At 46.7% G+C, this 16531-nt stretch overlaps 1 protein-coding gene across 1 annotated transcript in view; it reads right to left on the reverse strand.

Annotated features, from left to right (window-relative positions):
- The window catches only part of LOC144251287 (E3 ubiquitin-protein ligase RNF213-like), an 89965-nt gene that overhangs the window by 44712 nt on the left and 28722 nt on the right, over positions 1–16531 (reverse strand). The window contains exons 15-23 of the mRNA XM_077794324.1: positions 11305–11891; positions 10362–10527; positions 9279–9496; positions 8190–8330; positions 7916–8080; positions 5705–6857; positions 4620–4813; positions 4255–4410; positions 7–3621 (exon numbers count right to left, since the gene is read on the reverse strand). Of these exons, the coding sequence (XP_077650450.1) occupies positions 7–3621; positions 4255–4410; positions 4620–4813; positions 5705–6857; positions 7916–8080; positions 8190–8330; positions 9279–9496; positions 10362–10527; positions 11305–11891 (6395 nt within the window). The remainder of the gene's footprint in view (positions 1–6; positions 3622–4254; positions 4411–4619; positions 4814–5704; positions 6858–7915; positions 8081–8189; positions 8331–9278; positions 9497–10361; positions 10528–11304; positions 11892–16531) is intronic.

Genomic DNA, 16531 nt, shown 5'->3' on the forward strand with positions numbered 1-16531 from the left:
AGTCACCTCTGTGAAGATGGCATGGCACTCCGAGTCCCCATTGCGAAGTTGGGCCTGGAGGAAATCTGCAAAGGACTGATGCTGCTGCTTGTACCAGTATTCCTGCGACAGCACCTGCGCAGCAAATGAGCCCAGTGCAGAGTTGCTCAGCCGCACCACAGCATCTGGTGTGGCACAGTCCAGCAGGATCAGCTTGGCTTCCTCAGACACCCTGTGGTATAGCTCCTCTGTCAGGTCCCCGGGGCCCTGCCTCTCCACAGCCTGCAGCACCACAGAGGCACAGGTGTCAGAGTGGTAGCCGATGAAGACATCAGCAGGGCTGTACTTGTGCCCAGCCAGGAACTGATGGGCCTTCACGTCAGCAAACTGCTCTGCCCACTGCATGAGCTCCTGCACAATGCTCTTCTGCCACCCCTGTAGCACCGAGCTGATGTCCAGGTAGTGCTTCTCTAGCCGGTTAATGAGGGGCACAGGGAACTGCTCATATACCACATTTTTCTCCTCGATGACAATCAGGCGGAAGTCAGGGTGGACCCGACACTTGACTCGATGGGTGCCGAGCCCGAGGTCCACGTACTTCTGGCCCCCGAGGTAGACGTAGTACTGGTTGAGCGCATCGTACAGGCTCTCATATAGGTGCTGCAGGTTCAGCAGCACCACCATCTTGCCGGTCTCCATGCAGATCTTCACCCGATTGATGTTTCTGCAGATCTGGGTGTACTCCTGGTCCCGGGGAAAACTGGAACCAAAGATGATCTCAGGCTGCTGGTCCTCACTGAAGAATGACTGCTGCAGGATCTGCAGGGCCATGTAGTTTTTGGTCAGTATGAGCAAGTAGCGGGATTCAGCTTCTTCCAGTTCCCCCACTGCTGGGAGTATGTTCTGCATACTCCCACAAATGTTCTGCTTGATGAGCTCCAGGGTGCTGACCTCTTCCACACACCCGGCCTCAGGTAAATTGGCCATGAAGATGTCCAAAGCGGGGATGTCATCTTTGCCACTGAAGTTCCGAAGGACTGCCTGTGCAATATCCTGTGGAGAAGGCTTCTTGTTAGATGCTCTGGCGGTGGCGAAGACCATCTTGATGAGGCTATAGTAGTCGCGAAGCCCGAAGAATTCCTTGTTCTGCCTGCTGCACACTGTTTCATAGGCCTTGGCAAAAGGAGCGAAGTACCCTTGGACCCTGTCCTGCACCAGGCTGTCTGAAGAACAGATCCCTCTGGCACTCTCTATGAGCTCCTTCTCACTGGGGCTGCCGCGGGACACAAAGATGCCCCTATTCATCTTGGCAGGGTCGAGGGCCCAGTTGGAAATACCTATGAAGCCGACTTTTTGGTGGGGGGCAGGATCACCTTCAATGCACCCATCTTCTAGCAGTGGGTGCAGAGCCTTCAGGGGCATTTTGGGGGAATCTTCTGCCAAGCCGACCTCATCCAACACCACCACAGACACGTACTGCTGCAGGTCCTTCCCCTGCTGGAAGCGAGCACACTGCTTGAAGGTGTTTATGATGCCCTGTGGGGTGCAGTGGGGGCTACACTGGAATGACACCAGGTGGACTTGCTTCAGGCTGCGGAAGAGAGCGGAATGTGCAGCCTGGCCTTGCATGGCATCTGCCACGATGGTCTTGGCAAGAGATTTGGAGCTGCCAGGCTTTCCTACCAGGAAGAGGGGTATCTTTAGCTCAATGCAGATGATCATCATGAAGACATTCTCCTTCAGAGCCAAGTTCCTGGCTATGGTTTTCCTCAGAGGCACCCCACTCAGGAAAAGATCCTGTGCGTGTGTGATCTCGTCCAGGATGACCCCGCTGTTGTCATATGGTTCTGGGAAATACCTGCAAATGGCTCTGCGGTAGGACTCCTTGTCTTTTAGGGAGGCATGGTAACAGACCCCCACAGCTAGTACCAGGGACCAGAGGACGGGGTCTCTCCTGAAGTTATTTTTGCTGACACTGGTCTCGCAGAGAAAAGTGTTCAGCTTCACCAAGAGCATCTCACTGCGGCCATGAAACCATGTGAACACCTTCACACAGCGCTCCACATCCCGGAGGCTGACGAAACTGCACTCACTTTCAGTGTTCCTCATGAACCTCTGAGAGGCAGAGAGCACTTCTGTGATTACATGAGTCTCGTCCTCGCTGATCCTGACATGGTCCACCAGTCTCTGCACAATCTGCTGGATGTAGAGCTTTTCAGTAGTGTCGTTCAGTTGCCCAAAGTCCCACACCAGAGGAATCAGGCTCGGGGGCAGGGCATGGACACGGTACACCAGCTGCCTGAGGGGAATGGAGCCCAGCCTGTCTGCTGTCTCCTCTGCACTGACCCTGTACCCCAAACCAGCTGACTCCAAATGGCAGATGGTCTCCTGGGAGTGCTTCCTGTAAGGGTTGCAGGCAGCTATGATGTGCAAGCCTGAGTCCTCCTCCAGGGGCTGGCCATCCACGGTCTGGTCACACAAGACTTCCTTAATACAGCTTATGGCTTCTGTTGTGTTGGCTTCATCAAAAAACAAGATGGTGTCCAACTGGTGTGAGTCCTTATTGGATAAGGCAGTTTTCTCAGTCTCTAAGACTTTGGAGTGAATCATGGCTGTGGTTGTTCCTCCATGAACCTTGACCAACTTCATGGTCTCAGCCTGGGTACCAGCACGCCGCAGATCACTAAGGAATTTAATGAGCCTGGTTTTCCCACAGCCTGTTTCTCCCATGATGATAACTGGGATCCCACACCTGAACCGCATTTCAATGGCCAGAATCTTGAGCATGTTGTCCATTGTAAGCTCATATGTTTCATCAGGGTCAAAGGCCTGAGGAATTCCTAGTGGCTGGCAGAGTCTCAAGAGTTTCTCGTGTCTGGGCAGGTTATCAAAGTCAACATTGAAGGGCACGCCTTGAAGCAATAGCCCCCTGTACAGTTCTTCTGTCATGACATCTTTCCTGATTATCTCCCCATTGAGATGGTTGATGGCATCAATGCTGCCATTCTCATTGGGCTGGAGATGGAAGCCTATGAATGTCATGGTCTCACGGTCACCATTGAAGAACACATATGGGTGAGGCTCTGACTCCCACCTCCTCCGGAGAGTGAAGGGGGCGAGCTCTGCCTCATCAACCCCATCCATGGTGACCATGTGCTTCCCTTCTCTTTGGTCAGAGGTATGAAGTGTTGGTGTGGCAAAGTCTCTTGCCATGACAATCATGAAGGTGACCACGAAGTTCTTGAAGCCCTGTAGTATATCTCCAGTAAAGTCTGGATTGCAGAACACAGAGGCCTCACAGTCCTTGAGCTGAGAGTTGAGGAACCGAGCAAAGTTCTGGAGCTCAGACCAGGAGGGGTTGATGACCCCACAATATATGAGGAGGTGTTGGATGCACTCCCCTGGGGTACCTTCAACAGAGCCTGCTTGGTATTGAAATGTGTCTAGGTTTTGTTTTTTATGGAATCTTTTTAAATATTGGTAAGGTCTTTGGAAAGTAGCACTGCAGAACTCTCTCTTATCCATTCCAGGCTCTATGAAGCTCCTCTCAGGGCTCAGCTCCATGGCTATCACTTCTTTTGGAGGTCTGCAGGTGACTCTGGGGAAGATGTCAAGAAAACTAAACTGGGGGGCATGTGGATTCTGCAAAGAAGAGACATAAATAGAAGTTAGAATTTGATTTCCTGAAAGATGCCCATATGTGTTAACCTTCCACGTGGTCTCCTGTGGATAGACCTTTATGAAAACAATCACTTGAATGCATGTGGCTTTCTGCAGCCTCTTGTTCACAGAGGCTGGCATCTGCATGTTAGAGCATTACAGAAGCTCAACTATGGCATCTGCATTATGAACCATAAAGCTATATCCAGTCCTGTGACTTGATCTCTTCGCCAAGCATGAACACATTTGTAACAATAGAACCCCCACCAGCTAACAGGTTTCCATGAATGACGTCTCACTGTCTTCTTCACTGGCAGTAAGGGAGACAGTGGCCATCAACAGAGAAATGCTCCACACTCAGCACCCCTGGAATTCAACCCCAGATATAGGAACCAATCTGACATATCCAGATGAATCCAAGATGCTACCAATCAACATGAGAGTATTCTCATTCTAGACATCATTAAGATCTAAGTCCAAGCATGTATTTCCCCTAACATGTACTCACAGCTACCCTAAGGTGAAAGTGCAAAACAACCAAGATGTGTCAACCAGGCTTCAAGCCACAGAATCAAAGGTGTGCCATGACCACCTGAAAATGCCCTGGGTACATACCAGCTTTGTAGACCTCTTTGGCAGTACTGAATTTCCTTCTGTAATTTCAATGATATATAAATGGCATGGGTTCCGAAGCCACATTTTCCCACTTATATCCATTAGGTATTGTAAAATGAGGATCTTGAAAAGAAAGACCCAAGTTCCAGTCTGTACCTAAAGACAGAGAAGCATGGGTTTGAAAATACACAATTGCCAACCATTCCTCCCAACCCACAGGACCCTCCTGACTTCTTCCTTGGGAGAAGAGTACTGACTACAGGCAAGTATAGAAGGAAGGGACTCTTCATTCAAGGAGAAGCAGATGGGGCCCTGGGAATGTGAGCCTTCTGATGTGGCCATTCAGTTGCCATGTGGGCACTTACCGAAGCAGTCACATCAAAGTGGAATATCATGGGCGTTTTCCAATACTGAACATCCCAGAAAGACAGGAGGGAGCCCAGGATCTGGCCCTCATCCACCTGAGCGTCAGTCAACCGAACAATCTTTAAAGGCACCTCTTCACTGTTTAACTTCTTTTTCAATTTTTCATGCAATCTCTTCACATAGAGAGATTTTCCTAGAACGTTAAAACAAGGAAATTAGATCCTAAGCCTATGGATCAAGAGGAACAGATTCCAGAGAGATTAGAAATTACTTCTCAGCCAGGAGCAGTGGCACATGCCTATAATCCCAGGAGCTTGGAAGGCCAAGATAGGATGATTGTAAGTTCAAGGTCAGCCTCAGTAACCTAGTAAGGCCCTAAACAACTTAGTGAGACCATATCTCAAAATTAAAAATGAAAAATGCTGGGGTAGGGCACCCTTGGGGTAAATCCCCAGCTAAAAAAAATTAAAAAGTTACTTCTCTATATAAAATTCAAAACTGATGCAACGGAACATCATATTAGAGCACAACTCCACCATGAAGTCAGAGTCCCTAGCTGTCACCCACCCAGCATCCTCAAATTCCCCATGATGACAATGGTGGAAGTGTAATAAAGTAAAAGCAGAGGCATGTCCCCCAGTGGGGGAGAGAACAGGTTGTATCTGGACAGGGCACAGTGATGCTCACAGGTTGAAGTCAACAGAATTGAAGTCACCACCTCTTTCCAAGGAAACATGACAGTGACTAAAGGGAAGGTGCAAAGGCACTCTTCTCCTGGAGCTAGAGCAGCTGTGCCTCTTCTGCTCACACCAACACAACCCGGAATAGGTCAAAGGAGGTTATGCAGGAAAAAAGTGACCTGCAGAGAAGTCCATGCAAGGAGAGGATCAGGGCTTCCAGGAACTGCAACCTGGATGGAAAGGGGGCTCCTTCTAGGGGAAGCACTGACCACAGGGAGTCAGACCCTCCTGAGACTCACTTTCCCACCTGCAGAGGGTTGTCAGCTGAGGTGCCCTCTGCTACAGAGAAAGGGGACACTAGGAAGCCCTCAGGGACTGCCTGCCCATCCCAGCACTCTCATTACCAAGTCCTGCTCTCTCTGAGGCCACGATCCCCACACACATCCGGTCTCTGAACACAGCTGCCGCTGACAAGGTCTGTGCTGGGACCCGGTAGTGATGTGCCAAGTAGGCCTGGATGGCATGGAGGGGCGCCTGGGGGATGACGTGGACTTTGTGTTGGCTGAAGGCTGAGGGCAGGTAACAGCACTCCCGTGCTGCATCACAGACCAGTACTAGCTGGTAGTCCTCCCGGGGACACTGTGTGCACAGGCTGTGGAAGAGGGCCTCTGCCTGGCAGGCCACCTCATAGCTCAGCTGGTCCGCAAACAGCAGGCTGTAGACCTTGTGCCCCTGGGAAACCGGGGCCAGGCAGTGGTGCAAGAGCAGGGCCACCTCCTCAACCGTGGTCCCTGGGGTACAGAGTAGCACCTCATCGAAGGTGGGCAGGGGCTGGCCTGGGGCCTGCATGTAGATAGCCAGGGCAGCCAACAGCACCTCAGAGTGGCCACATATGACCAGGTTGGGCTGGCCAGCCTGCAGGCCCACAGGAAGAGACCGCTCCACAGGAGGCCCGCCCATCCTGGCCAGGTGAGCCAGACAATGGCCCAAAGCCTCCAGGTCCAGGCAGCCAGGCAGAAAGACACTCATGCACTCCAGGGACTGTTTCATGATGACCCTCAGCTTGGTCACCAGGCTGATCTCAGCGGATTGCAATGGTGGTAATTCTTCCATCACTGTCCTCATGTGGTGTCTGGGGGCCTCATTGAACCCCTCGGTGACCCTTAAGATGTCAGCTGGGGTGCAATTGTCTTTGATGAAGGACAGCATCATGAGGGCAGCTTCGCTGGGACTCTGCTTCCTGAGCTCGGTGCTCAGGAGGACCAGCTGCTCGGCTGTGTAGAAGTTGAGGTAGAAGTGCTCTCTGCGCTTACTGCTCACGAACTCCTTCCAGTCATCCAAGAAGTGCTCCATCTGCCTGCAGAGGGCTTCCAGGAGCTGGGTGACGTCCCCACTCTCTGTCAGCTGGCTTACCAACTCCAAGTGGAAGTCCATGCAGATGGAGACGCCATTCCTGGGGCAGCAGTAGACCTCGGCAGTCCAGGTCCGGAACAGCATGTTTCCCGCAGAGTACAGGTTCAGGAAGGCTTGCACAAGCCGCTGCACGTGGCAGAATAACTGGGGGAAACAGGGGCATAAGGCAGATGTCACAGTGAACTACTGGAGGGGGATGTGCCGATCTAGACACACACAGGTTCTAATTGAAGGGGCTTGGGTTCACTCCTCCCTTAGGGTCACTGGGAAACACGATCAGCCTAAGGAGTGGGCTCCCATCTTTGGGAAGTGATCAAGTGGCAGATAAGAATGTCCACTGTGGGCCGGGCTGTGCTCAGTGGTAGAGCACTTGCCTAGTATGTGCCAGGCCCTGGCCCTGTATCCAGCACTGGGGAAAAAAAAAATGTCAATTGTGAAGTACAAATAAACTGTAAGAAAAGAAACTTTACATGAGAGAGACTATTATATAAATCAATAACCTGTGTCAACAATTACTTCAGATTTTTTTCAGTACTGGGGATTGAATCCAGGGTAGTCTACCACTGAGCTATGTCCCCAGCCCTTTTTATTTTGAGACAAGATCTCACTAAGCTGCTGAGGCTGGCTTTTAACTTGCAATCCTCCTGTGTCAACCTCCTGAGTCACTGGTGTTACAAGCATGTGCCACCACACCTGGCTTGATTACTTTTTTTTTAATATTTATTTTTTAGGTGTAGATGGACACAACACAATGCCTTTATTTTTATGTGGTGTTGAGAATCGCACCGGGGTTCCGCCCGTGCTAGGCCAACGCTCTACCGCTGAGCCACAATCCCAGCCCTGGTTACTTTAGTTTTGATGAAGAGTGCCCATTAGAATCTTGAGATTTTTGATTTTGCCAGTTTACAAAGTAAATGAAGCCATTCATACTTCTTCCTAAGAACTATCTACCTGGTCACCTCCTGTTAAATGCAGTGGATTAACCATCTGTCACCACTGGTTGGTGACAGATGGTTAATCCATCAGCTCTTTTGGAGGAGCTGATGGCCCCAGGGCCTGTCCCATCTCAGATGTGACTCCACGCAAGGTGCACCCTGCAGACCCACAAGCTCCACTCTCTGGAACCACTCTGTCCACCAGAGGCCAACCCCTGCCTATTTCCGTTTGCATGCCCAGCCTGAGGCAACAGGGCACCTGCTCACCTCAGAAAACCTCTCCACTTCCATACTCTTGTGGTCTTTCTTGCCAGACATCAGCATCAGCTTGTTTAAAAGATCCCTCAGCTCTTCCAAAGTGTAGGAGCGATCTGGCTCTAGGCCACTGTGACCCCCAGGGAGGATCAGGTGCAAGATGGCATCTGGGGAGATCTGGGAGGCACAACATGTTTAGAGGTCATTTTCTAGTGGCTGAAACCCTGACTCTGCAGCAGGCCAGTGCGTGCCACCAACAGTGCACCTGGAATCTGGGAGGGCTCACCTTCTGGTCACCTGTGGGTGCCCTGATCTCATAGATGCCTCTGCTGTTGATTGCTGTGGCCAAGGACAGGGACGAGAGCTCAATGGATCCATGGCTTTCCTTCACTGTCTTCAGCCACTCCAAGTTCCTGGCAGAATCTCGCTATTGGGACAAAAGTAGAGAACATGGGCCAGGGTTCGAATGACTATCTTCCTGGATGTCCTCCTCCTGCCTCTGCCCTTGCTGGGCAAACTCCAGCCACTCTCCTCCAGGGCTCTGGGTGTAGCTGCTCACCCAATGCCTAAGGCTGTCAGGTGCCTCTGCCTGATCCCTCAGGACCCTGCTTGGTCCCCAAGGACCCTGGCCACTCAGTGTAGATGCACTGGTGCCTGGTTCCTAGCTGACACATGGAGTGCACGTGGCCTGCACTTATGGGTGATTGGGTGGATGGCCACAGGACATGCAGCCAGGTGGGAGGCCACCATCCTGCTGTGTTCTCAGAACAAAGGCCCTCTGAGGAAAGATGCCTGACTGAACAGGAGCCCTAAGTTCTTAATGTCCTGCCATGGACCCTGAGCATGGCCAGAACAACTTAGGAAAATTTTAAGAGAATGTGAGCTTCTAGCAGGAAAACTGTCTATCTCCCCACCCTCCAATCACATGTAGGACCAGCTGTCCTGAGTAGGGTGTAGGCCTCTGGACATCTCTGCTCATTGGGTGAGTTGTGTAGTGCTGGTTAACTAAGACTCTGGTACAGGCAATTTACTTAAATGTTTATTTTTTCTGATAAAAAATTAATCAATATCAATTGCGAAAAATACCCAAAAGTAATAAAATAAAGGACAATTACTACCATTCAGAGAAAACCACTGTACACTCTCTTTTACACTTCCTATTGTGCCCTTTCCACTCCTGTCTTGTAGGGTGGAGAGTACTCTTGACATGCAGTTCCATAGCTCTCTTCAAACCCAAGACAAAAAAGGCATTTCCATTTATGAAGAAAACCTGGTTTTCAACATCAGTTTAAATGGCTGCCCATGTGCCCTCAAAGCAGAGCAGTTCCCTGGGGCTGCAAGATCACCATGCCTTGGAACCGGGAACAAGACTCACCAGCTTACTGGGCAGGTGAGGGTCGTTTTGCAGAGCCTTCCAGAGTTCTTTCAGCAGTTCCATGAACTCGCTGAAGCCTGCCTTCTTGTCCAGCTTATACAGCAGGGACGCATAGCCCTGCACAGCATCATGGAAGCAGGCCACCCGGTCCACATCAATGTCATTTTCTCCAGCCAAGATGGAGGCGAGGTCCACAAACACCTGGAGCTCGGTGATGCCTGAGACAGAAACGGGGCTAGCACAGAACAACTCCACGAAGCTGCACAACTCATACCTGGGGCATGATCCTTAGTGAGGCCATCAATAGACACTAAGTAAACATCTAGGGCCTGCTCCACTTCCTGCCTTCAGTTAGGACTCCAGGATACCTTTTCTTTTGTAGGATATGATGACACCGCTGACCAACATCTAACCTTTACCAAACAATTCCCAGGCACTGTACTAGGCTTGTGTGTACCTTATTTCCTTTAATCCACAAACATCATCACTTAAACAAAAACAGGTTCAGTTGGTAAAAAATATGTAGATGATTAATTATTTTAAAAAATTGAGATAATTCTCTTGAGTTAATTACCAATCAAAGATTGTACATCAAAGGAGACTCAGGAGTACAAGCAGTACAGTTCTGGATGCTATCAGGAGGTGTCCTGCCAGGCCTCTGTGGTGCACCAGTGCTGCTCCTGCTCCATCTACTTGGCCTTTCTTATCTCCCCTCCCCCACCCTCTATCTAATCTGTACAACCACATAGGCTGCCCAGCCCTAGACTTGGAGAGAAATGCACAGCTTCGGCAAGCTTGCTGCAGCAACATCCCCTTATGTGCAAGAGCTTGCCTAGTCCTCTAGCAGAATGAGTTGGAAGGCACAAAAGGAGTCAAGATACTGAAGAAAATGACACCAGCATCCAAAGATGGAGAGAGCAGAAAAGAAAACAGTTTTAACCAGAACTCTGAAAAGCCGCCCTGATGCAAACTCCTGGAAGCAGACGCTGCCCCCCACCTAACACAGGCAAGTGATTGAGGCAGGATGTCCTCAAGTTCAGGAACAAAACTTGGCAAACACTTGAAACCAAGCTACCCGCATACCTCCCAGAGCCTCGTGCAGCCAGCTGACCAGCTCCTTCTGCAGGGCCAGCTCTTCTAGACACTGGCAGTGGGGCTCACTGATATCCTGTAGCAGCTTCTTGGCCTGGATGAGCTGTGGGCTGATCTGGTCCAGTCTCTCATGACGGGTGGCCTCGAAGTCATCAGTCTGAAAGATGAAGCTCTGCTGAGGGCTATACCAGAGACCACCCATGCCTGCCTTCCCACATGCCTGGACAAGAAGACGCTACAGCAAGAGTGTGACACACTCGTGCACCAAAAATAGTATGACCTCCATGGCCCTCTTTGCTACACTGCAGAAGCTACTGTCCACAGTTACCCAGTGCCATGAGGAAGCCTTCAAGGACTTTGAAACCTGTTCTGCACAGCAGCCCTGCCAGTTCTGGGCTTCTCTGTTTGTGAGAGTAACAGATGTGCTAAAAGTTTCAAGATTAGGTATAGACAATTCCACACTCAGCTAAATTTTAAGCACTATCATGCCTGTCTCTATTGAAACATAGGCCACACACACTTTAAAAATGTGAGGCTAAAAACAGGAAGGAGAAACTCAGGCCTGACCTACGACAGGAGTAATGTATCATTTGGTACTTCCTGCTGGAACTAGGAAAGGTACCTGGACAATTGACAAAATATTTCCTTTTGTGCTTTTATAACCTAATGAAATAAGATTCCTCTGGAAAGAGTATGGTTTCTCTATCCTGAATTTTTGGTTCTCAGATCGACCCAAGAAAACTCACTAGCTAAGGAACAGTCACACTATCTCAAGCAAAGGTAAAAATGCAGGCCATGGAATGTTCCAGCCTCAGTGCAGCCCAGACAGAGCCTTTCAGGGGGGCTGCCACACTGCCCGTCCCAGAATCCCTGGGGCTTCCAAGGAGTCTGAGGTAGGCCCCCACCTCACAGGAGTCCCCAGAAAATAACTTACAAAGTTTATTAAAGTGTAAAGAACACTGAAGTCACCAGTCAATCCAAAATCCTTTTTGACCTTGCAGATGACTTTGGCTGAGCTGATTGCCTGGTGCAGGCTATGGTACTCCTTGATCTGCTCAACACGCTCTGAGATCCAGCCCCTCTGGGCCTGGGGGTCTACTTCACACATGATCTGGAGGTCCAAAGTCAGGTCATTGTATTTATCTACAAAGTCTTTGAAGATGACATCAATTTCTGCAAAGGTGACATCTCCTGACTTCAGATCCTCATATAGTTTCATGAACCTTTGGTAACAAGGCGAGTACAAGTACTGATAGGCCTCTGTAAGTGCAAGGGGTTGACTTTTATATTCCCCTTTGGGATCGTTCAATGACTCTGCTGCTTCTTCCCAGAAGATCTGGAAGATGTGGCTGTCTGTCAGTAAGTCTATCCTTTCAGCCATTTTCTGGATCTTGGGGCCTAGGTTGTAGTGTGTCATCTGCTTACAGGCCGAAGACAATGGCTGGCTCAAACTCATGATTTCATTCAGTCTTTTGCAATTCAGGTCTTCCATGTGTCTTGCTTCAATCTCTCCAAAATCCACTTTGGAAACCACAAGGAAACATGGAAGTTAAACTGCTAGTCATGGTAGCATCTTATTTTACTTTCCCAGTATTTCTAATCACTGCCTTAAGAAAACTAAGTGAACACCATTGCTGGGATTTTTGTCACAGGAAGAATTCATCCCTCCTCCCCTCCACCCTGCTGTGGCTCATTCATCAGTTTTCAAGATAAATAACAGATTGTAAGCTCTTGTGTGGAAAGGACAATTGGAAACACATATCCATCTCCTTTCCTCCCAAATCTGTCTCCAGTGACAGATTAGAAATTGCTTTTTCAAAGATCATAACCACCAGGAATGAGGAGAGTAGAAAAGGAGCCCAATAGCAACATACACTGGGAAGTAGAAAGATGACCACACCAAATGATACTCCTGGGGCCTGAAAACACAGACCCTGAGGCCACAGTAGACATGAGCTCAGCCAGGCCAAGCACAAGCTCCTGGTAGGCAAGGACACTAGTTTCTAAGGTCACCCTAGACTGGAGGAGGCAGAGAGGGAACAGGAAGTGAGTTCAAAGTCTGTTTAAGAAGCAGTTGGTAAGAGTCCATCCCCACCATGGAGGCTGCCCTCTGCCTGGCAAGGGACAGGAAGGACCACCTGCAGGGCTCTCAGGCCTGGAGGCCACTTCTAGACACACACCTGTCTTGGGCAGTTACAAAGGACAGGGAGTATTCAATTTAAGAACCAAGAGGACCACACAGCCACCAGGGCAGGAGAACTGGAGTAGAGGAGCTCACCCTCCTACACTCCCTCTTGGATCCAGAAACATGGCAGCAGGCAGGGGGCTGCAAAAGTGACCAGCCCACAAGAGAAGCCCTCAAGGACCAAGTCAATTCAAGGGCAGCCACAGAGCCTCAGGGGCCATGGCCCAGAAGCCCTTAGCCTGTCAATCCACTTGTGGTGACTGTCTTTATAGACATAGACAAACAAAAATCTCCAGCCAGAATAGAAAAAGCTTTAACAGGGGGAACATACCAAAAACCCAATAGGGCTGATGTAGCTCAGTGGTAGAATGCTTGCCTAGTATTCTAGCATGTGTGAGGCATGGAGTTTGATGCTCAGTGCCAAATAAAAAAAAAGAAAAGAAAAGGCTAGGTTTGTTTCATCCTCAGCATGCAATAAAGAAAAGAAAGGGGGAAAAACCAACAGAGAGAAGCAAATTGAATGAAGTGGAAAACTATGCAAGGAAAAGAAAAATCTTTAAAAATACCAATAATCTCCAAAAGATAAGATACTTCAACCATGATCCATGACAACAGCATAGTATATAAATGGATCTTTAAAGAAAAAAGGGAGGGGCTGCAGTTGTGGCTCAGTGGTAGAAAGCTCACCTAGTGCGTGAGGCACTTGATTTGAACCTCAGCAATACATAAAGATAAAGTACCTTTACTGTGTTCGTTTACAACTAAAAAAAATTAGAAAAAAAAAGTGCTGGTGTGGTGGCATATGCCTGTAATTCCAGCAGCTTGAGAGGCTGAGGCGGGAGGATCATGAGTTCAAACCCAGCTTCAACAAAAGCGAGATGCAAAGCAACTCAGTGAGACTCTGTCTCTGAATAAAATACAAGGAGCAGATGACAGCGACCTCAGCCTTTCTGCCACACAGAAGGAAGTGGAGCAGACAACAGCGACCCCAGCCCACTCTATGGTAGGAGGAGAGCGACCATGCTATGTCTCCATCTGCTGATGCATGCAGTGGCTTTTCCCCTGGCTTCCATTTAGTGACAACAGGCAGGACCAACAAGACCATATTTCAGGTTCCTGCAGGCAAGGAATTGGTAATCACTACAAGATTATAAGTTAGAAATTATAATACCTCGAATCCGCAATGCTAGAGAGGAAGACACATGGACGACATGAAGAAACAAGGGAAGAAAGTGCTTGAAACACACCAAGCTGATACAATAATAGATTCCATTGACATTCCATTCCAAATGTACATAATTAAAATGATCTGCAGAGCAAAGAATGAATTAAAAGAGCAAATACAAGCAACAATTGACTGCTCCACCAAAGAGATTGAGAGGAAATACAGGTAACAAAAAGTTACTTCAAGAAAATCATAGAGACTGTGAAAAAAAAAAAACGGAAATCCTTGAAATGAAGGAAAACAATAAACCAAATAAAAAATTTAATAGAAAGCACCAGTAGACTAAATCACTTGGAAGACAGAACCTTAGGCAATGAAGACAAAATATATAATCTTGAAAATAAAGTTGACCATATAGTGATGATGGTGAGAAACTGTAAAGAGAACCTTCAAGAATTATGGGAAAACATGAAAAGGCCAAATATAAGAATTACTGGGATAGGGGAAGGCACTGAGATACAAACCAAAGGAATGCACAATCTCTTCAATGAAGTAATAACAGGAAATCTCCCAAGCATGAAGAATGAATTGGAAAAATCAAAAACAAGAGGCTTACAGGACAGCAAATATACAAAATTACAACAGATCCACACCAAGGCACATTATAATGAAAATGCCTAGCATATAGAAAAAGGATAGAATTTTAAAAGCCACAAGATTAAAGTTTCAGATTACATATAGGGGGAAAACAATTTGGATCTCAGCAGATATCTCAGCTGAGACCTTCAAAGCTAGGAGATCCTGGAACAACGTATATCAAGCTCTGAAAGAAAATGGATGCCAACCAAGAATCTTCTACCCAGCAAAATTAAGCTTCAGATTTGATGATGGAATAAAAATCTTCCATGATAAAAATTAAAAGAATTTACAATGAGAAAGCCTACACTACAGAATATTCTTGACAAAATGTTCCATGAGGAAGAAATGAAAAATAACAATAAAAATCAGTAAAAGGAGGAACCACACTAAAGGAAAATCCAATCAAAGGAGAAACCAAGTCAACTTAAAAACCAAAAATAAACCAAAATGACCAGGAATACAAACCATATCTCAATAATAATCCTGAATGTGAATGGTCTAAACTCATCAATCAAAAGACATAGATTTACAGATTGGATTAAAAAATCCAAAACCATCCTGATTTCAAGAGACTCATCTCATAGGAAAAGACATTCACAGGTGAAAGGTGAAAGGATGGGGAAAAAACATACCACTCACATAGGCCATGTAAACAAGCAGGGGTTTCCATTCTAATAAAGGATAAAGTGGACATGAAACCAAAGGTAGTCAGAAGAGGTGAAGAAGGACATTTGACACAGCTTAAGGGGACCATATATCAACAAAACATAACAATCATAAATGTCTATGCCACAAACAATGGAAGTTCTATGTATATCAAACAAACCCTTCTCAATTTCAAGAAGAAATTGATCACAACACAATCATACTGGGTGACTTTAGCACACCTGTCTCACCTCTGGATAGATATTCCAAACAAAAACTAAACAAAGAAACTACAGAACTCAATAATACAATTAAATGATTTATATATAACAGACATATATAGAGTATTTCATCAATCATCGAGTAAATACATCTTCTTCTCAGAAGCACACAGACCCATCTCTAATATAGACCATATATTAGGCCACAAAGCAACTCTCAGCAAATGCAAAAAAAAAAAAATACAGATACTACTCTGTATTCTATCATATCATAAGGAAATGAAAGCAGAAATCAATAATAAAATAAAAAATAAAAGCTACTCCAACACTTGGAGACTAAATAATATGATATTAGAAGATAAATGGGTAGCAGAAGACATCAAAGATCAGTTAAAAAAATTCTTAGAGGTAAATGAGAATATCAACACATCATATCAAAATCTTTCGGACACTATGAAGGCAGTGCTAAGAGGAAAGTTGATTGCAGTAAGCTCATTCATTAAAAGAATAAAAAGTCAACAAATAAATGACCTAACATTACATCTCAAAGCCCTTGAAAAAGAAGAACAATTCAACACCCAAAGTAGTAGAAGACATGAAATAATTAAAATCAGAGCTGAAAACAATGAAATTAAAACAGAAGAGAGAATTCAAAAAGTTGACAAAATGAAATGCTGGTTCTTCTAAAATATAAATGAAATTAATAAACCCTTAGCCAGGATAACAAAGAGAAAGAAAATTCAATTTACTAAAATTCCTGATGAAAAAGGAAATATCATGATGGACATTATTGAAATACAGAAGATTATTAGAAACTATTTTGAAATTTATACTCCAATAAAATAGAAGATCTTGATGACACCAAAAAATTTCTAGAAACATATGATCTATTCTATCTGAATCGGGAGGACATACACAATTTAAATAGATCAATTTCAAGCAAGGAAATAGAAAACACCATCAAAAGCCTACCAATCAAGAAAAGCCCAGGACCAGATGAATTTTCAGTCGAGTTCTACAAGACCTTCTAAGAAGAAATAATATTAGTGCTCCTCAAATTATTCCATGAAACAGAAAGGGAGGAAACCCTTCCAAACTCATTCTATGAGGCTAACATCACCCTAATACCAAAACCAGACAAAGACACATCAAGGAAAGAAAACTTCAGACCGATATCCCTGATGAACAGATACAAAAATTCTCAATAAAATCCTGCCCAATCTCATACAAAAACATATTAAAAATATAGTGCACCATGATCAAATGGGGTTCACCCCAGGGACGCAAGGTTGGTTCAACATATGGA

The sequence above is a fragment of the Urocitellus parryii genome (genome assembly GCF_045843805.1).
Source record: "Urocitellus parryii isolate mUroPar1 chromosome 13 unlocalized genomic scaffold, mUroPar1.hap1 SUPER_13_unloc_1, whole genome shotgun sequence".
NCBI lineage: Eukaryota > Metazoa > Chordata > Mammalia > Rodentia > Sciuridae > Urocitellus > Urocitellus parryii.